The sequence below is a fragment of the Pezoporus flaviventris genome, unplaced genomic scaffold (assembly GCF_033815535.1).
Source record: "Pezoporus flaviventris isolate CSIRO_AGI_PZ_B2104156 unplaced genomic scaffold, CSIRO_AGI_Pfla_v1 ptg000008l, whole genome shotgun sequence".
Classification (NCBI taxonomy): domain Eukaryota; kingdom Metazoa; phylum Chordata; class Aves; order Psittaciformes; family Psittacidae; genus Pezoporus; species Pezoporus flaviventris.
This window is the reverse complement of record NW_026892556.1, coordinates 2,612,697-2,640,297: the sequence shown is the minus strand read 5'-3', so window position 1 is coordinate 2,640,297 and position 27,601 is coordinate 2,612,697. Positions and strand designations below refer to the sequence as shown.

The following is a 27,601-nucleotide window of genomic DNA, read 5'->3' as shown; positions in this document are numbered from 1 at the left end:
CACTGGGGAGATATGCAACAACCTCATCACACTTGTTGGGCAGACAGTGGCATTCAGGACAAAGGGGAGAGCCGGGCTTCAGCTGCACCACATTCAGCTGCCTGCTGCACAGGGCAGTCTTGCCTATTTTAACAGTGGAATTTGATCAAAATGCTTCAACCAAATGCTGGCAAATGGCACATTTGAGCAGAAAACACCAGTCACTTGGTGGGATGCTTAGTGCATAGCATGTCCTTCCTCCCCTTCCATTACTGCTCCTCTTTGAGAGATCCCTTCCTGCTCAAGTCTCAGAGGTCTATTTGCTTACTGCTGAAGTATTATCTTCCTGAGGAAAGAAAAGCTTTGTTTTATTTCCAATGAAAGCCAAAAAAAAACTGCAGAAAAAGCCTAAAAATAGTGATGAAGATCTCTTGCAATCTTCACTGCCTTCCTACTGTAACATCAACAGCATTGCTCCTTTATGCAGCTATTTAAGATTTTTCCCATGGACAACTCTGACAAACCCCACATTCCAACTGCAGAAACCATCTGAAGTGGGAGCTGACGAGAGAGCATTGCCAACATCTTCCATTAAAAAGCATCAACCAACACAATCAAGGAAAAACCACTCCTCTCCCTGAGACTCAGCATCTAACTTCAGCCACTGGTGTAAGACACACATTTAGATCCCCATCTAAGTCAATGAAGGGACCAGAATGTCCAGAAGCTGAGTCCAACCTAACTTTGGATGGAATTCCCTTCAATAGTTACTATGAAGAAAACTAACTCTATCCCAGGCCAAACCAGGACAACACATTGAGGTATTTCAGTCTGAACCACCAAATGCATCCAAATACTGTTTTCATCACCACCAAAATGAAGCTGGAGGCCAAACCTCTTTGCAGCAGCTTTAAAATCCCTACCACCATGAGCTTACATGGATACAGCATTTCAGAGCAGTTAAACCTTCACACCAGAGGGGCAGAGGCTGTAGGTACTCAGATGAGAGACTTTTAGGCTCGCAAGAAAAACCACATTAGAAATGTACACCTGAGACAAACTACTGGTGTGAGGGGACAGACCCAGAGCAAGTGTGCAAGGTGCAATGTGGAACTTCCCTCTATCGGGAATGTAAGTGACAAGCATCTCCTAAAGGCAAAAGGTTTGCCTCCAGGATCTGAGGAGGTCATTCCTGCTACACAGCTGTGAGCAATATTCCTACAGGAACTGGGCAGACCAAGAGGATACTTTCCTGCCTGGCATTGCTAAGTTGTATCTGCAAGACATAAAATGAAGCAATGTTAAAAACTGCTGGAAATTTAACCCCTAAGTAACTAGATAACAACCTTCCACGTTGATGTCTTCAACCTTGCATCAAAGCTTAACCCAAGTACTGCAAGTCGTTTAAAACCATTCAGTTTTAATCAAGCAGGTTAATACAGGGTTGCTGTAGACATGGGAGCGAGGGCCCCCCTGCATTGCTGGCATACCACCACAGACCTCCCATAGAGGAAAAGCAGACCTGTAGCTACAAGGCTATGGGTCAGACTCTCAAACCATCGGTTTAAGTAAGTTCCCAGGGAATTACACATCAACCTTTCTTGGATGTTAGGACCTGAACTGGAACAGGGCCATAAAAATCAGCTCACTCCTAAAGCAACTTCCACCTGTAAAGATGTACGAGCTTCAGGAATCCCAGCAATAAAGGGATTTCCCACTGCCAGCACAGCAGCATCTGTTGAGTGTGTGATTCAGCAAGACCAGCTTTCTCAGAAGAGACACTTGTGCAAGGGGAAGCTGAGGAGCAGGGACCAGAATGCCCAAGCCTGAGAGGCTCATCAGGAAGGAGCAGTTTCCCACCTCTCGGGATGCCAACCATCAAGGCAGAGAGCTGTGGTGGGGTTTTCAACTGCACCTAAAGGAAACCCTTCAGCTGATATCCCATTTACTCAAGTGCACCACAAACTAAGGGGGAAAGAAATCATTCCCCAGGCTGTTTTAAGGGAGAGCTGCAGCAGAGAAGCCTTTAAAAACCCCTCCAAAGCTCACTGAAATAACAGAGGCATGCTGCTGTCAGGGGGGTCTGGATCAAGCCCAAGAGGAGAGGGCCAGCGAGGTTTTATTTGCCTCCCACAGCGCATCAGGAGGAGACCTGGGAAGCCGCAGCAGCACCAGGAGAAGGGCTTCTCCTCTTCCCTCCTCCCACGAGCGCAGCCAATCGAGCCGAGCCAGGAGGTGAAGCTCCACAGCAGTAACTCTGCCAACTCGAAGGAAACGTCAGGGTCTGGAGAATTTCCTCACGTGTTTCCAATGTGTTTTTTATGCGTTTTATTGCTCATCTGCCATGCAGATCAAAAACGCTGGAGGGATTCCAACTATTTCACACAGAATCTCACACTCCAGGCTGGCTGCAGCCCCAAAGCCTGAGTTTCTTCACTTGAAATACTGCCCAGTGTTATTTTGGGATGTGACCTGATAGCGGAAGCCCACGGGGACCCTGGAACGATAACTGTTCCAGCTGCGATTGGTTGCCCAACCCTCACTGATGCCAGCATGGGTTTGTCAGTACTGCTGACAAACAAGGACTCGGCAGCTAACACCTTCTTTTCACACCACAACAAAACCATGCCTGAAATCACACAATCTGGTACCCGAAGGAGGGGGCAAGGGAGTTCATCTATCTCAGGGAAAAGGTTGCAAGTCCTGGCATGACCAACACCAGGGAGCTGGTTAGTGTGTGCTGGAAACAGCAAGGCTTCTATGAAAAGAGGAACCACCATTTCACTATCTGATACAAGCTCATTTGTTAAACAAACACAGAGATGAAACAACAAGAAATACTTAAGATCAAGGTAACAAAACCCCAGAGGTGAAGAGATTGAAGGCTCTGCTCTGGCCCATCCCACTGATGTGGAAGAGCCAGAAGACTGACCAGAAAGCAAACTGATCTCCTCACTGGGGACTGCAGCCTTCCTCTACTGCTCCCCTGCCCATCCCCACCCTGAGCGCATATGGAAAGTGTGGGGGAAGAGGGAAGGAGTGCAGACAGGCTGGGATGGTTGTAGGCACTATCAGATCACTAGATAGTGCTCAAGGAAATTATGATCTGGAGACGAGCATGTGGTGGAGCTTGTAAATTCTCTAAGGCCAGTTGCTTCCATAAAGATGCTTGCAAGGCAAGAGAACAATGACTAATTTTATTCCCCAATTCTTTCTGAAAGGGAAAAAGCCTCTTCATTGCTTCTGACTAATTGAAATCCCCACTTTCTCTTACAAATTCTTTTTCCCTGCAGTTCCTTTCCACTCATTCAAGAACCATCAACACTTAAAAATCACAAGCTTGTCCTTTCTTTCCCCTTTATTTCCACACCCAAAATACTTCATCTCTCTCTATCACAAGAATTACACAGCTGACTGGCAAGCCAGGATCTCCCTGCTATTTCAGGAAGATGGATAGACTCCTCCTTCTGCCCTGCAGACAACTCAATCTTGCATCCTGTGCTTCACAAAGCACACTATCTCACAACACAAAGCAGCCTGGGGACCCCACCATGGCTCCAGTCACACCAAACTCACAGGAAACACCTTGCAAAGCTGACTTGAGATTTCCACAGATGTGATGGAAGGGTCTGGAGGGGGCTCTGCAGCCATTCTTCCTACCCACTGCACGCCCCATCCACATTGCTGCCCCAGCAGAAACCAGAAGCTGGAGCTGGGGAACCCAAGTTCAGTTGAAGAGCATTAACTGGATTTCCACTGCATCTAGAGGCAGTTATAATCTGCTGTCTCCAAAGGTTTTCTTGCTGACAAACCAAAGAGAATGGAGGCACGCTGGAAAAGGCCCACGCTCCTGCAAGCCCTCCACCACCACCAGCTCAGTGTCAGCTGCCATGCTCTAGAACCCTGACAAAATCCATCAACACACATCAACCACCAAGAGGAAACCCACCAAGCACCAGCTCTCGGCTCACTGAACCAGGGGGGTGGGACTGCAACCATTTACCATCACCATGAAAGCAAACTATTCCAAAGGCAAAGCACATCTCCGAGTCCTGTCCTACCCCAAAACCACACAACCTGTTAAAGGGATGCCCACCACTCGCCTTGCTCTGCTGTTCTACCATCAGCGATTGTGGAGAAGATAAGAAGTCCATCTTTACAGCACCAAAAGCACCTTCTAGATGATCATCATTCTTGGTGTGCAGATGGGCTGGACAACAGACAAAGGGGATGAAGAAGGAATCGTGCAAGATGTCTCTCCAGTAAAACCTCTCACTGCTTCTAGAAGAACATTGCTGGAATCGAGAGCGAAGTGGAAGATGCTGTTTGTTAACATCCCGTTCAAAGTTAGACTTTGGGAAGAGTGGGGCAGAAACCAAACTTACACCTTTTGAAGCTGCCATTTTACCTGTTAAGGATTTTGTGTTCACACACATGTGGGAAGCGTGCTCATCCACGTGCTCCAGCTACTCCAGATGACTGAAGACTAATCCAACATAACCAAAGCCTAGCAATACAAGCTGGTATCCCCCTTGGTCACATACAGCTCTCCTCCACTGCCATATAGGTCTGAGGCACTGAGAAGTGGGTTTTTTTTAGTTTAACAGGGAAAGATGACTTTCTCCAGGCATAAGAATCAGGGAATACCCAAAGAAAGACCACTGCCATGCCAGCGTGGGCTGCACAGTACACTTCCATGTTTCAGGAAAGCTTTTAAACTCACGGCCTTGCCTCTTCTCTTCTATCACCCTTCAAAATGGGACCTCATCAGCAACCAGAAGGAACAAAGGGATTTAATTATGCAATGAAATCACTGGGTTTGGCCCCTCAGATACATCCCTGGAAGCTCAACCTCTGCTCTTTGCAAGGATCACATGGAAGCAACCACAAACTGTAGACAGTTGTCAGGTTCTGTGGCAAACTCAGCTGGAACCAAAGATCCTGGTTACAAAACTAAGCAAGCAACTGGACCTTTGAGGCCTACTGAATGCCACTTCTCACCCAAGCAGTCCTTAGGTAAAGGTAGTAAATGTTCAGACTTTTACTACTTCAAGGAAGAAACCACCTGCCCACTCAAACACCAGGAAGGCAACATGACCAAGGCTTCTGCTCTGCTAGCTAGAGCCCATATCCCCTTCCCTTAGCAGAGGTTTAAGCTGCTCTCAGGCATCAGTGCTGACAATTACAAACCTAAGATGGGGACCAGAACACGCAGGAGAGATTCGTTCAGTTTCCTTGCTAAAAAAGAAGCTGAAAAGCTCATTCTTCCTGGCTGGCTTTAGATGAACTGGTGGAAGCCGCTGGCTGTAGCTGCACTGCAGGGAAAAGAGCATTCAGCAAGGAGGCTGTCAGGAGGAGGGGCTCAGAGGCACACCAGAAATTGTACTCTCACTGCACAAAACCAGCTGCTGCTCTAACCCAGCTCAGGAAATCCAGGTGAGCCCGGCTGTTTGGCAGAAAGCAGGGACAAAATCAGGAGGGGAGGACGTCAGCCACGGGGAGTGCTGCAGGCTTTACTACATTCCTGCAACGGGAGCCCTTGTGGAACAGCCGGCGCTGCTACCGCAGCAGCCATTGATTTCGCAGAGGTCGATACTCCACTCCCACAGATCTACTCGGCAGGAGCTTTAATCACATCTACTGCTCCTGCCCTGTGCCCCCCTCCTTTGCTTCCCCCTCCAAACAGCATTACATGGAACGAGGGACACACACATGTCAAAGGGGCTTTCCTCCCCCTCCAAACACCCAGCACACTAACAACAGCTTTATTCTCGGTCTTTGGAGAGGAGAGCTTCAAAAGCTGAGCTTGCAGCACAAAGTAGAGAAGGAGCAACGTGATTCATCCGCAAAACAAGATGTCGCTGAAGGGAAAACTTCCCCTGTGGAAGGCCACCATTCCCATTCCGGTGCTGAGCCCTTACCCTGGGAAACGCAGCAGCAAAACTCTCCAGAAGTGTTTCCAATTTAACCCTTTGAAAACTGCTCAGCCTCTAAAAAGCACTGCCAGGTCTATGTAGACACTGATGCACCATGAACTGTTCCAAGCAGCAGTGGTAAATGCTCAAGTTTTGATTGACAGAGCAGTGTCACTTCAGCTAACACAGAAGTTGCCACAGCAACTTTGCCACACAAAGGATAAAACCTCCAGCTTCAACATTTAACAACGACCCTAGAACAAGCTGCAGGAAAGAATCCCAGCCTGGTTTGGGTTGAAGGGACCCTAAAGCTCATCCAGTTCCAACCCCCTGCCACGGGCAGGGACACCTCCCACTAGAGCAGCTTGCTCCAGCCTGGCCTTGAACACTGCCAGGGATGGGGCAGCCACAGCTTCTCTGGGCACCCTGTGCCAGCGCCTCAGCACCCTCATAAGCATGGAAAGAAGCACAGAGGGCCCCAAGCACAATGAGCAGCAGCAGATGCTCTCAGCAACACTGAAGGTGTTGGGGATGCAGGGGGAGTGAGACCTACAAGTCAATCCTATCTATGAAAAAGGCTGAGAAACCAGTGTGGGTCTCACATGACAAACTCCAACCCTTTTATTTAAAGAGCTTTAGTTTGTCTTGCAGAGGTTTTTAAGTACTCTCCTTCAGCGTGAAGACAAACCCCAGCTCATCTAAAACGCTAAGTCACGTCAGAGGCAGGAAGCTACCCTCCTATTGCCAGCCATAAGGATATTCCAATTCTCCAGCAGTGCTTCCTCTGGAAGGCGCTTTCCAGTCTCCGATGTGTTCAATTTAGACTCCACAGCATTTAGTCATCTCAGCATGTGATTATGCCACCATGCCAACCACACGAGTTAGGGTGGGCAAAGAAATGCAGCAAAGGCAGGAGTCTGAAATAATTCAAATATTAAAAAGGCTCCTCTTCAGGAGGATATTTTGCATTTTAAGACCACTCAGCTTTTGTTATTCGGAACAATTACAAATGTCAGGATCAATTGCTAAAAAAGCAGAAGGAAGGAAGATTTTAGGAGAGGAGATTTCTAAGGTATCAGGTATTTGCAAGCCTCATGCATCCAGCTTGTCCTCTCGCTAGAAGAAGCTGTTCAAGAGACAGCTCAAAGTCCCAAAGTTCACAGTTACTCTGGGGAAGCAGCAACGGAGTGACACAAGGGCCTACATGAGCCCTTGGACACAGCCACTTCCAGCCCAATGCCTGTCTGCAATACCAGACCCGAGCCCAGGTACTGCTGGCCTGGATGGGACAGAGAGACTGGAGACACATTTGGAAAGAGTCAAGGAAATTCTGCTCTTGGCCTGACTCAGAGCAGCGAGCGTGCATGGAAGAGGTAACATAACCATGGAAACCTGGCCCAGGCCAGACGCTGACGTACGCTCGGTGCTACCCTGGGGTCAGGGTGCCAGAGCACTCCATTCCTAGAGATGTCGCTCCTTGGCACTTCAGGAAATTCTTTTTCTCTTCTTTTTTTCTTTAAACAGAGGGTTCTGTTTCCCTGGGTAAGGCCTAACTCAAAACTGAAACCCAAACACACAACTCCTCCTCCACGTTCCAGGACCTCATTTTAAATCACAGCGCAGAGCAAACCCTGTCCCCAAAAGGGGTGGGCACAAGCCCATCCGAGCAGCATGGCTGCAGGAAGGGAGCAGGGTAGACCAAGCCCTTGGCCCTTGCCATGCCCCACATTCGAGCCCCATGTGGAAATGGTTTTCTCCACAGCACTTATGATGTGCTTGTCTCCAAGACAAGTCAATCCAGCATGCCAGAAGGACATGAACAGGAAAATGATTCCTGTAAACTGAAAGCTCATGTGTGGCAGGGTTTAAAACGCGTGCGGAGCTGTCAGCCAGAGTTGAACACCTTCATTCACCCCTGCAACCACTCCATGCAGCAGAGGAAGGTCACACCAACAGGGACCCTCCCTCCCCTGCATGGTGCAAGACCTCTGGTAGGTTAAGTTTTGGTGCAAAGGGATGAGGATGAGTATGTCCAACATCAGACTCACAAGAGGCTTCCGCACGTTTTAAAGGGTCTGCAATAACACCAAATCAGCAGCAAAAAGGAAGTGAAAAACTCATTTCCCTGCCCTACAACAAAGAGGAGCTTGTGGAGGGGTCACCCTGTGCAGCGCACACCTCAGCAGTCACGGTGCAAGGAGCAGCCCTGGATGCTGAGGCTGCAGCAGCACAAGGGGATGCCTGCGACGGAGCACAAGCTATTGTTCAGGACCCAAGACCAGAACTGGTCATCCTACAGCAATTTCCTATTTAAACACTGACCCGCCTAGTCACTCCGGCCGGGTATAGCAGACCAAGACACCATCCTCTCCCGAGCAAGCTGCGAGCTGTCCCTGCCGCCTGCCTCCGCACGGAGCTCGCCGTCTCCTCTTTCACTTGGGTCCGTAACTGAAATCGCTCCTGAGAAAACGAAAGGCTGGGGGTTAGGGGGGAATCTGTGCGAGGCGTGCAGGCAGGAAGCAGAGCTGAGCTGCTCTCGACCAGAATAGAAACAGGAAACGAGCCCGGCATCGAGCATAGCACAACCCACTGCCAGCGCAGGCTCCTGCGAAGCTGCATCAGCAGCTCTGTGAAGCAGCAGCAGCTCTAAAGGGACTTTGTTGGCTGTGAAGGTGGAGGGTTCCATGCAGCCCAGAGCCTGGGTGATGCAGCCCGGGATGGGGAGGTTCCTCCTGAGCACTGGGGTCAGATTAGCTCAGTTCCAGGCTGGAGGAAGAGGGGTGGGAGGAGAGAGAATTGCCACATGGACAAATAGCTTGGCAACACTGAGAAGCAGGTCAGAGGAGTGAAACACGTCCCTGGAGTGGCTGGAAGACGAGGGCAGCTCTGGAGGCAGTGCTCCATGCTCTCCACTGTTAGCAAAATAAAAAGGTTTCTTCATAAAGGCATCACCTCCTCAAAACCCCCGCAGAAACGGTGCCACAGTCGCACACCAACAACCCTTGGTCAGGAAAAGGACACGTTTCAACTCCCTGCATTATCATAACTTGGGACAGAAACCTTCATATCAGCATAAACTGAAATGCACAGAGCTCTCTCGTACCAGTGTTTCAGGTATTGTGCTCCTCGGGGCAAGCCTCCAGGTCCTCCTGTGTTTACCTGCACATCCAACTGTGATCCCCAAGCACCACAGCATGCAACTATCCTGCTTTGAAATGCACACACCACTAATCCCTCTCTTAAGGCAAGCAATAAGACGAGCTCAAAAGGCCAAATAACAAACCAAACAGAAGCAGGAAGTCCCGTATGGAAAAAGAGCTTGAAGTGACCATCAGATCCATCTAGAAAAGGTTCTTTTCCCCTCAAAAAATTGACAAAATGATTCATTTTAAGCCCAAAGAGTTCACTTCTTGGGCTGCACCTTCCTTCCCATCCACAGCAGCTCTGAGACAATTTTGTGCTGCATTTCAGCCTGTTGCAGTGATCATTTCCAGGTCAGGGGACACAGCTGACACAGCTCAACTTTATTGCACTTGAAGCACCTCCAGAGTACAAGCTGAAATGAACCACTTGGTAAGAACAAAACATCCAAATGGTGCTTCTGTGACAACATCCAGCACCCACATTCAGAAACCACTTAAGAAAGGCAAAAAAGTCCCCCCCAACTGATGGGGAGATATTCACTGCAGGGTCTTTCTGCAACGGCCTCAACTCTGCAGCCTCATCCCTCTCCCCTCCCCACGAAACCTGATTCTCCTAAATCCATACTGCAAAGACCGAAGACCAGGATGTGCATTCCAGAGTTGAACAGGATCAGGAATTGGTTTCCAGTTGGTTATATTCCTTTCTGCCACTGTTCAGCTCTAAAGTCAGAGATGAACCCAAGTGAGACGCAGCTGAACAAACAAAACAGGTCTCCCAATAATGCAAAATACAGAGATTAAAACAACTCCCACTCCACACCAAGCTGAAAAGAAGTTGCCCACAATAGGGAAGGGGTTTCTCCTTCTGCCTGTGCAGTACACTGACCAAAAGAAAACAAGGACATTGCAGGGTGGGAGCTCTGAAACCTGCCCCAGTTTGCTTCGTGATGTATTCACTGCAACTCAACTGGAGCTCAAACACAGCTTTGCTGTTGGGAGCTCCAAAACCTTGCCACTGTCTGTCCCTCCTGGTTTGGCCACACTTCCTACCCCACGCAGAACCTCTCCTATGGAAACAATGCCTCTCACAAATGTTCTGGTTTGCACTGATAGGAAAGCTTCACTGAAGAAATCCCAGAAGGTCCAGTGAAAAGCAAATACAAACCAATACATAATGGTATCAAATCAGTTTTGTTCTATAAATGACTTTTAGGGCCAAGCTGGAAGTCCCAACACCACAGATACCAACTTCTGCGGTTGGGAAGGTATAAACAGCCCGGTGTGAAAACCACTGTCTGGATGCTCTACTCCTCCTCCACCTCAAAGCCATCAGAAACTTGCATTCAACTCCTTCAAGGCAGCCCATCAGACGCAGTTTGAGACAAGACAACAATCTGTTGCATATTCCATAACAAGACACAAAATTCCTCACAATGAGCCTAAAACTCCAGAGAACTTTGCAAAAGAACTCGTTTGCAATCCAAACCCAAATGGATGTCCCAGCATCCTATTTGCTCCCCCTGTACTTGCTACCAGCACCTTCCATGTCTAAGCAGAAGGCAATTAGTAGCTGGAAATATGTGATTCCTACAGACTCAGAATCCAAGCCTCCAAAGGTAAAAGAGACTGAATAAGCTGGATATGACTTGCCAGGGAGAATCCTCTGCTAAGAAGAAGGGACCAGGGAATCTCCTGGGAGAAACAGATTTATACTAAGGATTACTATTCCTCTGTTACACGTAGACACAAAAGACTACATTTCTCCCATACCCAGTTGCAAGCTAAGTTTACTTGAGCTGCAATCCTGACAGAGATTCCCTAGGGAAGCAGCAAACTCTTCAGAGAAGTTCTTCACCTAGCCTGCTACAGGAAAAGAGTAACAGACAGGACACTCATGTGGATGCATTCCTCTTCAAAAGGCATCAGTGAGTTCAAGTTAGCAGGAGCATTCACCCCCAAAACCAGCAAGTATCATCTTCAGAAAGAGAATAACAAATCAGGAAACACCTAAACCAGGACAGCATATACCGCAAGCCGAAACAGAACACCAGACCTTCTGCTACTTACAGACAAAGCATTAGAGAAATCAGTAATTTCACTCTTCTGCTGTCAGGGGGCTGAATACAGCGACACCAGCAGGAAAAAGTCTGGTTAGTGACACAAAAACCATTGTCAGGAGGGTATCTGGAAGACAATCAATGTGGTGGACCTTAACAAGGCCACAGGAATTGAACAATGTGACAATGTCGCCAACCAGGAGATGACCACACACCGCAACACTGATAGGATGAGCCACAGAAATATTCCCCCCTTTACAACTTACAACTCCAACATTAATGATGTCCAATATTGATGTGTAAAGGCACTGGGTACACAAAAGCCTAAAAAGCTGCAACCTCCTTTTCCTGCTGGAGCTGATCCCTGTTTAATTCGAGATGATGCCTGGCAGGATTTACCCTCATTCCAAGATGCCCAGTGAGCTATTCCACAGCCCCCAGTGAGGCTTGGGAAAGGGCTCCGAACTCCACAAAAAATTAAAAGCCCACAAACTAACTATGCTTCCCTAAGTCATCCATAATGGCAAAACAGGGATCTAGGAATCCTCCTGAGCAGGATAAAACTTTCTAAACCAGACAAACTGAGCAGTATAAGGAAGATAAAAAGAAATTGATTGCACCCTTCCAGGTAGCTCTTTTCTTTCTAAGCATCCCCAGGCCAAACTTCATGCAAGAGACTGATCACTGAAACAAAAGAATTGGCTTCCATACACCTGGGAGGACCTCCCTTTATAACAGTCCACAGCATCACTGTCTGATGCATTTCCCAGTTGACAGACAGGGATGCTGCTCTTGTCCTACAAGATCCTAAACAAGGAGACACATTAGGAAGCACATACAAGAACAAGGGTGAGTTTCTGCAAGGGGGGCTCCCTTGTTTAACTTTTGCCTACTGAAAAAGAGAAGGCCCAAAACCACACTGGGGTTGGGTAAGCTGAAGGCTGCTTCGTTTCTTCAATGCAAATTATTTGGTGATACAGCCAGGGAAACAAGCTGACTATTAAAGTCTGTTCAAAACAGAAGCTTTAGAGCTGGCCAATTCTAGGAGCTAACCCCATTCTTTGTACCCTACAGCAAATCTCTGAAGGCCCTGATGAGGAACTGGTGGACATTTAATACTTCAAACCTGGACGCAATTCCTTCATGCTTACAGCAGAGATGGCTACCTTTTCTTCAACTGCTTGGGAAAAAGGAACATTTGAAAGGGGCCACATACATTTTAACCACAAGGTATAAAACAAACTCCCACTTGGTGCCGAGAAGGAGCCACTTCTGCTAAGCAGAGCAACTAATTCCTATAATCTGAGTCAGAGGGCGCTGATTGGTAGGATTCAGGAAGGCCCCATCAACAATGCCACTGAACAGGACTTCCCACCGTTCCCAGCTACAGCAATTTCTTCAATTACTTCAGTGGCTTCACTTTTCCTACAGTCTTTGCCAGGAGATGGGTCACATGGAAGAACTTGTGGAGAGGCAGAGTGGAAAGAAACATGCTATTTAAAAGGATTTTTTTCCCCCCAGGCCTCAGAACAAATTAAATCTTTGTAATCAGGGTCCAAAAGGATAAAAAGAAAATGGGAAAAAATAAAAGGGAAAAGAAAGGAAAAAGAAACAACCCACAACTACTCCCATTAGGTGGTCAGAACTAGAATCACTTTGTATTTTGGGTGACAATTTGTACCCACAATCCAAAGGATTTATTTCAAGGGGCTCCCAACAAAGCTGTTCTCATTGCTGAGGGCAAAAATAACTTTGCTATACACACAGCTCACTCTCCTCACACCGACCCAGCTGCAGCTTAGAAACCTGATTTAGCCAGTGGCTAAACAACAAGAAATGAAGGCTCACTCACTTCCTACTATTTCCAAGGAAAGCAACCAGGTAAATCAAAACTCAGCAGCTCAAAACTTTGCCTCCAAGTCAGAGGCAGAGACCAACATGTGGAAACTGATCTAAACTTTTAACCCTTCTCTGTTTTCTTGATGAAGTTTGGACCCAAAGTTAAATCTGGTCCAAAAAGCTACAGGAACACTAGGCACCCATCTCATACCCAAGCTCACTGTACATTCAGCAAGCAGATCCAGAATGCAAAAGAAGATATAATTTTCCATCTGTGAAGGAAGGAGCTATCTGTGACTGATCCTCCTCACTCCAGGTACTAATAAACTTGCTTTTTCCCCCCAACTGTTCAATCAGATTGGAGCAAAGAAGCTTAAATCAACAGTGTAAGAATCCAATGACACAGAAAGGGAACCAGGCTCTTAGCCACCAGCACAACAGTGGGCTGAAGGAAAAAGAACATAACATACAAGTGAGACACTTTCCCCCTGAAGGTCGGGGTTTGCTCTAACAGGTACTTCAGGCACTGCAAACAGAAAGCTCCAAAATACAATCTTTTAGCTGGAACACGCAGACCAGAGGATTCAGGGTTAAACTTCACTCTCAAATCCATTACTTTTGTAAATTACATTTAATCTCCAGTGGGAAGCCAGAAGCTAATGACTTAGTAAAAAGCAGAGGCAGCCTCCATCATTCCCATTTCCATGTGGAATACTACCAGTGCTAATTTATCCTGCTGTGCTCCTGATTGCCCTCGCCCCAGTCGCTTCTAGATCAGCTCACCACTCACCGGCAGGCTAGAAGGTCTGGACTGAAGATTCAAGTTCATATCTTCTTGCCCTTTACTGGAAGCCATTGAGGGAGCAGACGATGCCTGGGACCCAAATGAGTCTTGAGATAACTCCTGAAACATCAAGAAACACCAAAAACCCACAAAGGGGAATAAAATAAAGCCTCTGCCAGAATCACTCTGGTAAATTCTCACATTGTGGAAGAGTTCTGCACCCTTGGTGACATTTGCCCAAACCAGGAAATCAGACAGCAAAGAGTACAAGCAACCAGGCACAGGGCTCTGCAGGAGGACAAACACTGCAGCAGACACCTAGAACATGACAAAACACCAACTCTGGCTTTCCCTTATTACGGATCCTGAAGAACAGGGACTGTCCTGGGTGGCTGCCCACTTAGCTTCCTCATCTTCCAACGTCTTACCACAGCTCCAAGCGCTTCATTACACAAACAAGGCAAGTCAGTGACAATCTTCAACTTCTCTAAAGCTACCTTTGATTCACTGCAATGTTTGCTGAAAGGTCCCTGCCAGCTTCTCACACAACTACTACCAGAGTAAGCCCTGCTGAGAAGTACAATTTACATAAAGAAACAGCTTCATGATTTGATCTGCAATTCCATACGCTTGACACTTTACGTCTCCTCCCTAAAGCCAAGTTTTACAAGTAAGAGCTAACTGCTCCCTCACAATCCACGAGTCGCGCTGCTTTTTGTGCCACACCAAGTAACTCTGGAGAACACCTGGAGAACTTCCACAGGCCACAAGGGGAAAACTATTACATTCTGAAATCCTTCAGACTCGGGTGGCCGATCAGCAGCATTTACTCAACACTAGTCTTCAAAACTGCAGTATCACCACCGTAACATCCCTCTGTGAGGGATACAGATCTAGACACGACAGAAAAAGCAGCACACCTATTACTGTCATCATTCCAGCCAGCCTGCTGATGTGGTGTTCAACAGACTTTTAATGCACAAAGGAAAGGATCTGCCCAAGTTAAAAACCACTCAGAGAAGGAACCAAAGCAGAGGACGTCCTACCTGAGGAGGAGGGAAGCGTTGCTGGGAGTATGCAGACTGCTGCTGCTGCGGCTGTGACTGAGGGTATGAAGATGACTGCTGAGAAAGAGCCGAGGAAGCTGTCTGCTGAGTTTGTTGCTGCTGCTGGTAGGGCGACTGGGACTGCTGCTGGGAGTAGGGAGGCTGACTCTGTTGATGCTGCTGGGCTGAGGACTGCTGCTGAGGATATGGAGTTGGGGACTGCTGATGGGGAGGCTGGGACTGCTGCTGGGAATACGCAGGCTGCGATGTCTGAAGCTGTGGAGGTTGAGACTGAGGCTGTTGCTGCTGCTGATAAGAAGGCTGAGAGTGAGGGGTCTGGGATGGAGGCTGCTGAGAGTATGGAGGCTGCTGCTGTTGGGGATGAGGGCTTTGCTGGTTGTAATACGGAGTCTGGCTTTGCTGCCCATATGCACTGGGGCCCTGCTGTCCATAAGGAGGAATCTACAGACAAAAAAAGAGAGTTATACCAGTTATGAAGGTTGTTTTACACACACAAACTAAGATTATGCTCAAGAACTAAAAATTCAGAGACCTGTGCAGAGCAGCTGACTGGGAACATACTGGAAATGCCACTACCTAGATACTTCCCAGAGAACAGCAGAAGCCATTCATGTGTGACATCATTCTTGGCAGTAACAGCATTTTAATAAGGCACCATAACCAACTTTTTAGGGATCCTTATTTGACCACCCTTCAACATTAGTAACATTGAAAGGAAAGACTGCTTGCTCCAGAAAAAGGCAGCCTTTTCAGCAGTCCTGCACACAGTCCAGCAGGAGCCACCTGGATCATATCATGAGCCAAAACTGACCTGAAGTCATTTTTTCTGTAAAGAACAGCCATGTCTTTAACAGAACACAGCAGAAAGAGTATCTTACTCCTCTTGCTATTTATTCGTCCCTTGTTCAGTGCCGTGGCATTGCCTCTCCTGGAAGCAAGGATTCCACAGGTCCTTGTACATCAGTCACACCTGGATCCAGGTGTGGTGCAACACATAGCCTGAAGAAATGCCATTTTCCCAAAGCAACCAATTCCAACCTGGTTGACGTGATCCCTTCAGAAGACACAGTACTCTGCTGCTCTTCTGCCTGCCCCTGCTGTGAACAGAGACTACCGAAGCTTGGGTGCTCTACCTGCTGTGCATATGAGATGCTGCCCATTGTACTTTGCGTCCTGCTTTGCATTCCCATGGGGTATCTCTGGGGAGTTTGCGGTCCATAGGGCTGTCCTGGATAGCCATGTCCTTGCTGTGGCCCAGCCTGAGGTCCCTGTTGTTGTGTGTAAGGGTTGTTTCCTCCATACGGCTGAGGCCTCATCTTCCCCATCTGATCCATTGGGCTCGAAGGCTGCAAAGCAAATCACAACACATGATGCACATCCAGCTACATCCAGGAATCGTTCACAACTTCCCCAGTCCCCAGAAGAAAGCTTCAACAGGTTGGCACAGGGAAGCAGCAGCTCATCTGCCTCTTCCCAGGTGCTAAACCCCACAGTCACATTCTGAACTACGGCAGGATTCCTGCTGCCCTTTCACACCTACAGACACAAAGAACAAGCCCAAGGAGAAGAGGTCATTTTATGCTGATGTATCTCCCGTGGCCAGAGGACAGGAGAGAAAGGGGGAAGGATCATTAAGAAAGACGAATTATCAGTGGCAGTGACTTTTCCCATAGCAGGCAGTAGTTTAATATCCAGATATTCCACAACAAGGTGCATTTAGGCTGAAAATGTAAATGCTTCTTTCACATGTAACAATGTCTCCCAAAACACTACAGGCTATTAACTTACACACTTCAGTTAATCCATACTGATGTGTTAATATCGGGCAGTGCTACTGACATTCACAGCATTCAAGCCTGCAGTTCCAGTTCTGTGTATTTCCCCTGTACACGTGCTTTGTGTGTGCTGCCTTTGCAGAAGAAAGGGTCCTAAATCAAACTTCTCTGGAGGCATGAGAACAGAATTTGTCAGCTTTGAAAGACGGGGCCCTGGGTTTGAGCCCAGACGTGATGAGACGAGAGAACAAATGCAACTTCCCTGGGACTTCCTCAGACTACCCCTGCCTGGAGCCAAGCCATAAGAACAGTCAGTCAAATGCTCTCGAAGTGCTATCAAACTCCAAACAAGAGTCTTGCTACCTAAGAGGTGCTCCTTCCACACTAAAGCAAGGACTGCTCTGCTGTAGTGACCTCCTAAATGAATCCCAGGCGCAGTCTTTAACCTCCATCGCTCAGACTGAATACGAATTGTTCCGCTGATCTCCCGATGACCTAAGTAATACCAATTAGATGTTTTCCACCAGATCACCATGACAATGGGCTCTCTATTACACCATTCCTTCCTGCAACTAGCCCTAGGGTGGTATTTGTACAGATCCACCCTCTCTTGCTGAGATCAGGTGCTTGAGGAGTGGCACAACAGGCCTGCACAAGCAAGTATCGCACAAAGCCGGCTCCTGCTGGAAACCAGAGAGAACCCTGGAGACCAGAACAGGGTTTTAGTTATGTCTGCAGAATCCACCCTTCCTAAGGGAAAACGAAGTTTGTGCAGCATGCTCCACTGGAGAAAACCCTGCCCCACCAGCCAGCACAGCTTGAAGTCCCAACACACAGACCATGAAAACATTTGTTTGACCAGCTGTCTGCTCTGGCTTGCCTGCCAAAGCAAAGCCACATCCACACAGCACCGAGGCCATGCCAAGCCCAGAGAAGCAGGGACACGACGGGGAGTTAATGGTACTCTTGTGGGGCAACAGATCTGGGCCACAGGAGGGAGTTTAGTGTGGACGGCAGGAAAAGCACCCCAGGTTTGGTAAAGGGGGTGAACGCACTCAAGTGAAATCAGGCTCCCTGAGACAAATTTGCATCAATATGGCATAAATCGAGAACCAGGTCCAAGTCCCCTTCTCCATCCCAGTTCAGCATCAGACACCTCAGACTGGTGCCTGCAAAACCAGTGTTGCCATCCTACGGAAGCTGTTCACCAATGACCACGTGCATGGCACCAGTGGGATTCCCTCCCTCAAGGCAGGTTTTAGATGCCATGCCCTGCTCAGTTGCGCTGGATGTTTCCAGTTTTGTCCATACTGATACTAAAACAGTTCCGAAAGTCACATTTTATGGTTTATGTTCAAGTTATCACCCATGCTGCTGCTGAGGAGCAACAGCGTATTGAGAGGCTGCTGGACCTCAGACCAGGAAGCCTGGAGAAGCCCTGGATCCCTGTACTCCCAAATGGCCACACAGCACAGACCATGCCGTGTGCCCACAGAGGGTTTTGAGCCATGCTCTAAAAAGGAGCTTACACTCAAAGGGTCAGGATAAAAAAGAGGCTTTTGATGGCTGTAGTCTGAATCCTCAGAGCTACAGGGATACCTCCTGAATGGGAGCACCCATGTGGGGCCTCCATACACCCTAACGGATGCAAATTGTGTTTACATCTTTCAAGCAATTGTCCCTAATGCAAGTCTTGCCTTGTGGGTATCACCTTAGATTACTGACATCTTTCTCCCTCCCCACAGTATCTTCTTTGGTATGTAAAAACGGTGCCACCAGGAGCTGCTTCCCAGCCCCTGGCTTTTGACAAGTCAAAGCTCTCTCTCACCACCCCCTGAAACACAAAGCTCTTTCCTTCCACCTGATCAAATGCAACTTTGGAGACACTCAATGAACGTTTCAGCATCTTTTCTGTTTGTTACTTGCTTCCTCCTAGTTGCTACCTCACCTTCACAGCCCCGCTACCAAGGGCAGCTTCTCAAATACATTCCTGTTCAGGGATGTTCTGTTGGCTTTTTTTATATCTTAAACACACACACACACACACACACCACATGCTGCCTCCTCTGCACAGATTTTCTTGTCTGTGGTCACCCACAAAGCTAACCGTATCTTCAGGAAGGATAGGAACAAGGTGAAGATCCACTTTTCCATGGCTCCTACAGGAAGCATGACGCCTGTTCAAAAACTTCAAGCAACATTTGGAACTGTTTATGCAGCCATTGAAAAGAAAAACCCCGAAACACAAAACCCAAACGTATTTCCAGGATGTGACCAAGTCGTCACCTTGATTGCTCAGCGTAGGAGTGCATGATGTGCTTCCAAACTGCGCTGCTCTGAGCTGCTGCTCTTCCACAAGGCCCTAGCGTACAGAGGATGCTAAAAACAAACATGAAGAGCATCACTCTAAATTACAGCCTTACAGATACAATTCTATAAACAGAAGATATGCAAACGCCAATTAATCTCTAATGATGGAACTCATACACACATTCCCGACCTGTTGCAAACCAACAGGGTGGTTTGTGCTCCTCTGGGGCTGCTGGGTACATCTCAAATGCTGTGATACATAGTTTCTTCCTTCAAAATCTCCTGTTAAAGACAGCCCTTTTGCTAACGGGGGCTTTAACTGCACTCGTTTTAGCAGCATCGCTCTGGCTTAAAGAGCCTACCATCAGGAAGTCTGCCTAAATCTGCTCCCTCAAGCCTTTTGGGTAAGTCACAGTCTAAGCTGAAGTGCAGTGAAGTATGGATCGATCCCAGAGCTCATGCGAAGGCTGTGGGGGGAGCAGAGGTGCTGCCCAGCTCCTTTGTACACCCATGTTACACAAGGTGGGTAAGGCAAGAGGAAGCCTGTTCGCCTGCAAGAACACTTCAGGATAAATAAGGAAATACCAAACCCTGACTGCAAAAGGCTGGAGATTCTTCTCTGGACTGATACATGGGAAATCCTTTCAATAGGAAACCACAGGAGTAGATTACTGTGATTACACTTCAAAAGCAAAGGCCCTGCCACAGAGAGACATAATTGAGAGAAAGTGTTGCTCCTTGATCACTGAAGTCCAGACCCCCTGCTAACATCTCCTTGCATTCATAGAAATTGCTTCTATTCTCCCTTCAATCTCGTTATCTCTGCTGTTTTATAACACTCTTAAGTACCCAAACTTGGCAAAACACAGCCCTGTCACCAGTGGAACTTTCCAAAGCAGAGCGGTGTGTAGCGGAAGCAGCTGGTGCTCCAGAGAAATGCTGAGCTCTCCAGAAAATGTAAGGTATTTCCAGACCAAGAGCTAGTAACAGCAAGCCCAAAGAGAGCTTAAATTGCCGAGTTCAAAAGCTTTCCGGAGCAGGATGTGTAGCGTAAGGGATGTGTCAGACCCCTAAAATGAAACAGCACTGTGAAAACCGGCTCTCCTTCAACAACAAGCCAGAGTTTTCCTTAAAAAACAAGTATCAAAAGAGCTTTGAAGCAGACAAGAGGATTCCACAAACAATTCCTTTCTGATTTTGTCCAGCAGCAGAGAAGTTTGGCCTCTTGAAAGAACGGTTTGGTTCAGTTGGAGGGGACTCGCTTAATGGTCCCAGCAGGAAAACAAGGAAAGGAAAGAGGCAAATCCCACTTTGGAAGCAAGAGCCAAACCCTCCACAGCTGTACAGAAAAATGTAATCCTGACTTTCCCCATTACCTTCTTCCATTTGTGTTCTATTACGCCAGAGGAAGAAGGGGAAGCAGAGAACTCTCCAGTTTCAAATCAGCGTCATTCCATTATTGGCAAACGTGGGGATCGGCCACAACCGCCCCCAGAAACTGGAAAAGCCACAAAACCAGTACTAAAAGCCCTAAGTGCTCACCTTGGATTCGCAGTCTTTTCCTGCCTAGATGTGGGGTTTGTGATCAAAACTGAGCAGCAGCGTTCCCGGCTGTTTAACCCGGAGAAGCCCTAATTGATTCCCACAGTCATTAACCTGCATTTTACCTCGGAGAGTGGTAGTTAAGGAAGTCGGCACTGCTATTTATAACTCATCTCAAATTGAGGGCAGACTGCCTAAAATCTAACACATCCCAGCTGTACTCCTGTTTGAACTGGGGCCAAGGGAATTTTTTAAAGCAATCTTGGCACTGAATGAATGACACCAACAGTATGAGCGCGCGTGTGGTTGTGTTGTGGTGACGTAGCGCTGGAGGTGGAAGGGGAAGGGGGGGCAGCACGCTGTAATCCCTCTCTCCCAAGCCTGCTCGCTGTGTACAAGGCTCGGCCTCGGGCCGGTACAAGGCTCCGGAGCCGCCCACCGAGAAGCAAACACAGGAAACGGCTTTTCCTGTGCAACGCCTTGGAGCGAGGAGCACATGGCTAATCTGCATAAAAGCAAAGCCACACCACTCCTGCCAGGAAGGTTAGTGCTCATAATCTCTGGCCATGGAGCTGGCTGCCTGCGAGGACTTGGACCCGAGCCTGATAACCCAGAAAGAGCTGAGAACAGATGGGCAAAGACCCCGGCAGAAGCAGCGGCGCGCACGTGATGAGCCACATGGCCCCGCCAGCACTAACTATTGTTTGGCTGCTGAGAGCCGGTACAAAGACAGGCCCGAGCGGGCCCTGCGAGCTCAGGGAGAGGGGGCAGCTGCTCCCCTGCCACGGCCGGAGCATGGGGACCACCGAGTGCCGCGGGCCTGGAAGTCACCGAGCTGAGGAGATGCTGAGATGCTGACTGCCGTTCGGAGGGCTCAGAGAACAACCTGCTTGCCTTCCCAAGGCTGAATCCAGGTGGGATCTTACTGAAGTGAAGAAACTAGGTCTCAGTAGAAGAACATGCTGTTTCCTCGGGTCTCTAACCCCAAAGGCAAGGGCAAATAGTCTCTGCACCAGTGAAGTCACAAAGCACGCTGCCGTGTTGGCTATAGAGATTGTATTAGTGATGGACAATGCTGGGAAAGGGGAGTTGTCTTCCCTAAGAATGAGTCAACAAGGATCATGGTCATATTGGATTTAATCATTGAAACCAGGCAAGAGAATAAAGCCACCCGTGTTCCCTCAACCCTTCTGTGCCACTGCAATCAAAATCAACAAGCTGTATGGAGATCAGCAACAGCCTCACCTTAACAGGCTGGTAACACCTACAGTGGCCCGTGGGAAAGATCTGCGTTCAAAACAAGCAGCTTTCCCTGCCCGTTCTCCAGTGCCAGAGAAACGCCAGCCAGGCCAAGCCAGGCAGGGGAACATCCACCTTGGAGTCATGGCAAATGCAGCATCACTCAGGGAAAACACTTTGTCTTGATCACAAGGGTGCCAAGAGGCTTCATCAACTTAACATGAATGTTTCTAAACAGCATCTCTAATCACAGTGGAGAGGTTGTGCTGACCTTTCCCAGGTCTAGTACATGCCACGTCCTCTGGAGCTACCAAGAGCTCAGGCTGCCACAAGACACTAACACTGAGTCAGGTCTTTGAGGTCCCACCCTCCAACACCATTAACACCCTGCCATCCACACTGCCTCCACCTCTAAGCCCACCCATGCCGTGATCAAGACAAATCCAGTTTTCAACATACTCACCATATATTAGGTGTGATGGTACCTGCACATAAGGCCCAAGTACTCATGAATGAGTGTGAAATGCCCAGGAGGGGCTGTCCTAAGCTGGCACAAAAGCCTCACAGACCCACCAAAGCCAGCCAGGCTCAACAACTTCCACCTATGGACTGACCAACCCAAGCAGAGAGTTGCTCCCTTCAGCATCATTCACCCATGGCAACGCCATGACATCACAAGAGGATGGAACTAAGAGCAAGGGGTTGGAACACCAACATCACAATGACATCCAGGAGGCAGCCAAGATGCTACAGCAAACCCTACTTTCAGCTGGTAGTTTTCATGCCTCTGGTTTGCACTTCAGACACTTTGACGCCCGTCTGGGGTTTCTGAAACTCCACACACGCATGACTCCAATTCCTTCATAACCAGCCTAGAGGGTTCAAGCTGAGACATGAGCACAAACTGACAACCACCCTTATTCATGAGCAAACAGTGTTCATCTTCAGCGAGAGACATTTTCATCTGATCTATTTAAGGTGCAACTGGCTGGGCTAAGGTCAATATCCCAGCCTGAACTCGCTGCCTTTTATAGCTTCTGGAAGGCCAGTGCACTGGGTCATACTTCCTTGCCTCTCTTCCTGTGGTGCTCTGCTTTTAAAGAGAGATGAAGAGGCTAAGGAGAAATTAAGGATAAGAGGAAGGCTCTCCTGTAGCAGATAAAGATGCCCCCAAAACCAGAACACATAGAAAAGCCCGTGGTAAACACTACACTGAAGTGTACCAAGTTTAAATGACAAGCATGTTTTACCGAGCACATCATCACAAACATGGGCACTTCCTTTTTCTTCTCCCCTCCCCTATTTAAACTTGAGAAATCCACCAACTTCCTTCAGCCTTCACCATGCACAGGACAACACTGTGAGCCTGAGCCAGTGACCTTCCCTGCCTGTCCCCATCGCTTTGGGAACAAGCACCCTGATAATGAAACAGGCTGGGCTGGTCCCACTCACACTCCAGGTACCAAAACCTGGCTGATGGAATATAGTTCAGGATTGGTTTCAGGATTAAACTTGCAGGATGTAAGCTACAGAGAAATGAAACTCTCCCCTCACTCCCACACATCCTAGAATCAAACTTAGATTTGAATATACAACCAAGAGGTGATGGATCACCATCATCTCATTGTCAATGGCCACTACGGATTAAGTTATTGGTTGCTATCGTGTTCAAGTAACTGAGCTCTGCTCAACAGTTTCAGTTCTGCAACTACAGGGAGCCTGGTTTGATCTCTCACTTATTCCAGGAGGTCAGTTTGACCCAAGCCACTTTCTATTCCCCTCATCTCGTGCTAACACTCAGCCCTCAGGACAAGCTCATGACATCAACATCACACACAAAGGAAAACAGGACATCTTCTGAATGACTTCAGTCACCTGCTTCCAACTATATGGAGCTGCTGTAAACTTAAGATCAGCCCCATTCCTGCATTTATTACTCCAGTTCCTTTGGGGAGATCTTCTGTAAACCCAGAACACAAAGTTTCACCCGTGGAAAGAAGATGAAGTTTTCTCCAAGCACCTCTCCTGTGAGCTCTATCTCCCTGGCTAAACACAGCTCAGTAATTACCCTATTAACATTGCTCAGCAAGAGGCCAGTCCACACATCTCAAAGGACTTTCCTAAGCACCACTCTTACTGATACTCTTCAGATTGATTAAAACCAACCAGAGTTTTGCTTACAGGCTGTATCATGATAGAACAGTTTATCCCTGAAAGAAGTCAATCAGAAGGTGATCCCGTAGGAAGTGAAGGGAGAGCCCCACCTCAAACCTCCACTGGAAGTAACCCGACAGCAGTACAGCTTTCAGGCCCAAGAACAAGCAGGGTTCTGAGGGGTTTCTATACTTTGAAAAGGTGGAAGGCAGGAAGGTGGCAAACCGGCCTGGCTTTTAAACCAAGGGCATTTCTTGATCTCATCTTTCCTTCCCAGCTTGACTTTAAGCCCCCCTTAACAAATTCAACAAATCCAGCTTATCAAGGCTCTGGATTTCAGCTCCTTTCTTCAGTCAGTTGTTCCCTCTGACACATGGCACAGTGCTTATCGCACCACATTGTTTAGGTGTCCCTCAGGACCCTCCATGTAATATTCTGACCAATGTCACATCTAGAGACAACATACAGCTGGTTTTCTGCAGTCTTCAAGATACACTCAAAGGCAGATGCACGCTCACATTAACAGGACTTTTTCCTGGGCTTGGGAAAAGCTGTAGTACAAAAGGACCTGAAGCAGGATTTACACTGTGAACACTGACATGGACCTGTGAGAGGGGGAAAGTTAGCTCTGTTTATATGCCAGGTTAGCCCCAGACTGAAGCTTGCCCACAGCCAGGCTCACACAGTGCCCTTGTCCAAGCAACATCACATGAGATGCTTCATGGACACCTTTCCCGTCTGCAGGCTTGATGCACATCTGCATGGAAACAGCACAGGGGATTCCCTACACCACAGAATTAGGCAACAACCAGAGGACTCATTTCCATTTCCTTCCACCTCTCTTCTGCCAGCAAGACACTGATGACACAACTGAACATCCACGTTGTTTCTGCACACCGTAACGTAATAACACCTTGGGAGAGAAGGGAAGAGCCCAAGCCCAGGCTGGGTCCAGCTCTCTGCAGCAGGCTGGAGAACAAGTGCTGTCCCCATGTCCCTATCTGACAGCCCAGCCCAGCCCGGATCACTTGCCTGGGCAATCAGTTTCCTTCTGTATCAGACGGACACTGATGTGGAAGCAGGAGCTGACAACTACTTCCAGGGTTGTTTTAGAGCGGCAGGCGATGCTGACAAACACCACTGCCTGAATCCAGTGCAGTCAAAATTAAGGGTTACAATTCTTTCACAGCAGCTGGACACTAGTGAAGCTTTCAGACATTCAGAGTCAGATTAGCAGCTGGCTGTTTCGCAGGGTGAACTCTAACACCTCCAGTATCTCCACTTACCTGTAAGGACAAACCCCTCATTTCCTCTTACCCACAAGAGCAGGTAACCAGCTCTCCCCTCACTCCCACACTTCACTCACTTTAGAAACACACCATTCAACCAACTGACCCCAGTGTTTCTGAAATGCCACTCTTGACTCTTTCTCAACATCTGAACAAGAGGAAAAGAGAACTGTGTCTGAGCTCCATGGGAGATGATCCCAAGGAACACGTGACAGCTGTAGTGAGGTGCTGTTCCTTTTAAGATTGAAGGAAACTTCCTTCCTGAATATTAAATCAGGCTTTAAGTTTAGCCAGCCTCCTACGTCTGGCTCTAATGAACTGGAGGCAAGTCAACAAAAAGATGGTTAAGCATCTCATTACAGCATTTTCGTTCCAGGCCTACTTACACACTAGAAGGAGCAAGCAAGCTCATGTACCACAGAAATGGGCCCGGGCCAAGAGCAAGCCATAAAAACAAGCAAGAGGAGGAAGGGCTAGGATGGAAGAGCAAAATCATACCAAGTGTCACCACTACTTAAAGTGATCTAACTTCCATCAGCCAGAGCAGCGGCTTCAGATCCTCACAAGAGGCAAAGTATCCGTGCTAAGCACCACTGAGAACCTGACAGGGTTCTGGAAGTTCCATGAACACATCCAGACCTGTGGCCAACTCCAGCCATCCAGCTAATTCCCTGTAACCCCCTTTTCCTTTCAAACAAGCAATGCTGATCCCACAGGCAGATGGCTATTGCTACTGAGCACAGTGGATGTGTTCCAAACCTAGAACACCCAATGGAAGAGGCTCACTGGAGCTCACCTTCCAGAACAAAGTTAGTTTTAGCAATTCATAAGAAGCCCTTTCTGCACAGAAATCTGCTGGGTCCTGCTGCACACTCAAGAGCTGACAAGACACCTCTAGCATAACCTCCTAAAAACAATTTCTTCTTAGCTCTTCATCCCTAAAATGCAACACTGCAGGTTCCTGCCCACCTGTGTATGGCTGAAAGCTCCATCTCCATTTGATTATCTCATCACTTTGCAAATCTATCTCATTTTACACCAGAATAAACGGTGGCTGAACAGACTCAACTGGACAGGCAAACCCTCATGACCTCTTATCATGCCAGGCTGGTATGGAAAGACCCAAGAAGCATCTTGAGATGGTTCTCCATGGGCCTACCTCTCCTACCACACACAGCACCAAGATGGAGTAGGACAAAGCCACGTTCATTATAAGGGAGGTCCAGCTCAGGGTACCTCGTCTCAGCGTGCAGAGCTCCATCTTGTCCACAGCAGCTGCCTGCTTTAGTAAGAGCTGCATGTCGGGGCCTGTAGCTTCTCCAAGCCACGTTTCAGCATTACATAGGCTCTCCCTTGCTTCTGCAGAGTAACTGAGGTTATTTAAAAGCATGTAAAGAAACACCAAAATAATCCAAGAAATCCGAGTTTTGGAATGAATCTGTGGAAGAGGCTGGCAGTCTTGGTTTGAGTGAGCACAAAACTCCGTGCTCCATCACCTCACCTCCAGACTTTGAATCAGGCTCACCAGTGGAGGACATCACCACTGCTTTGCAATGGGGCGATGGGCACCAGCCAGCTGTAGCTGCCCAAAGGCACATCCTCATCCCAGTCGGGAGCTGCTGGGGTAATGAGCTGCTCATTACTTCAAGGCTATCTCAGCCATACCTCAGGTACAGGGCAAGAGCTGACCTTCCCAGTACAGTCTGCATTGCACTGGCATTAGCCCCAGTGTCACCTCATTAGGAAGCAACTTAGTACACCTTAAATCCCATCCATCCCTCCTGACCCCGCTGCAGTGTTTTATATCCAGCACAAAACAAGGTAACAAAGCTTTGTTTTGCTTAATAGAAAGTTATTTCCCTTCTCATTACAGCAGCTGATAAATCTGGGTGCTATTTTTGTGGATTTTATTGAGCCTTCTGTTATTTTAGTCTTAAAATTCAGCCTTCAAGACTCCACTTTGGTTCCATGGAACCAAAAGTACTTAAAATTGCAGTAATGACAAGTTACCATCTGCATTTACCAAGGACACACTTGGTAACTTTAGAGCAGGCAACAACCAATCTCCAGTATTTATACCCAAATGATCTATTTGCATCCAGAAAGCAGAGCTGCTGTCGTGCCTGTGTTGGTAAGAGGAGGTTGTGGGAGATGAGAAGAATATGTAGGCAAGAAACTGGGAGCTGCAGCCAAGCCAGCTCCCAGACAGCACTGAAGACACTACTAGAGCCTTCATCAAGCCAAGGCTGTCATGATTCAGGTTTGTTACACTTGGCAAGCCCAGCATGAATCCCAGCCCCACAGCAATGCAAGGTCATTGCTATTTAAAAATAGTAATAATGAAAACATGAAGCCCACCAGCCCTTGGTCATAGTGAGCTTGGAAACCTGGATCCACTGCCCCATGCTCGCTTCTGTCCTTGGGCTTTTATTTCATCTCCATCCAGAAAAGCCCAGCTCTCTTTCAAAGCAAAATGAACAATGTGGGGAGTTGCTTAGCAGGTTAAAA

At 48.0% G+C, this 27,601-nt stretch overlaps 1 protein-coding gene across 7 annotated transcripts in view; it reads right to left on the bottom strand.

Moving 5' to 3' along the window:
- Window positions 1-27,601, bottom strand: part of ARID1A (AT-rich interaction domain 1A) — a 60,279-nt gene that overhangs the window by 19,724 nt on the left and 12,954 nt on the right. For 5 of the 7 annotated variants that reach the window (XM_061449940.1, XM_061449935.1, XM_061449936.1 and 2 more), the window contains 4 exons: window positions 15,918-16,130; window positions 14,764-15,225; window positions 13,724-13,837; window positions 8,217-8,354 (listed from right to left, as the gene is read on the bottom strand). In XM_061449940.1, the coding sequence (XP_061305924.1) occupies window positions 8,217-8,354; window positions 13,724-13,837; window positions 14,764-15,225; window positions 15,918-16,130 (927 nt within the window). The remainder of the gene's footprint in view (window positions 1-8,216; window positions 8,355-13,723; window positions 13,838-14,763; window positions 15,226-15,917; window positions 16,131-27,601) is intronic. The other 2 variants (XM_061449937.1, XM_061449938.1) reach the window with 2 other exon arrangements.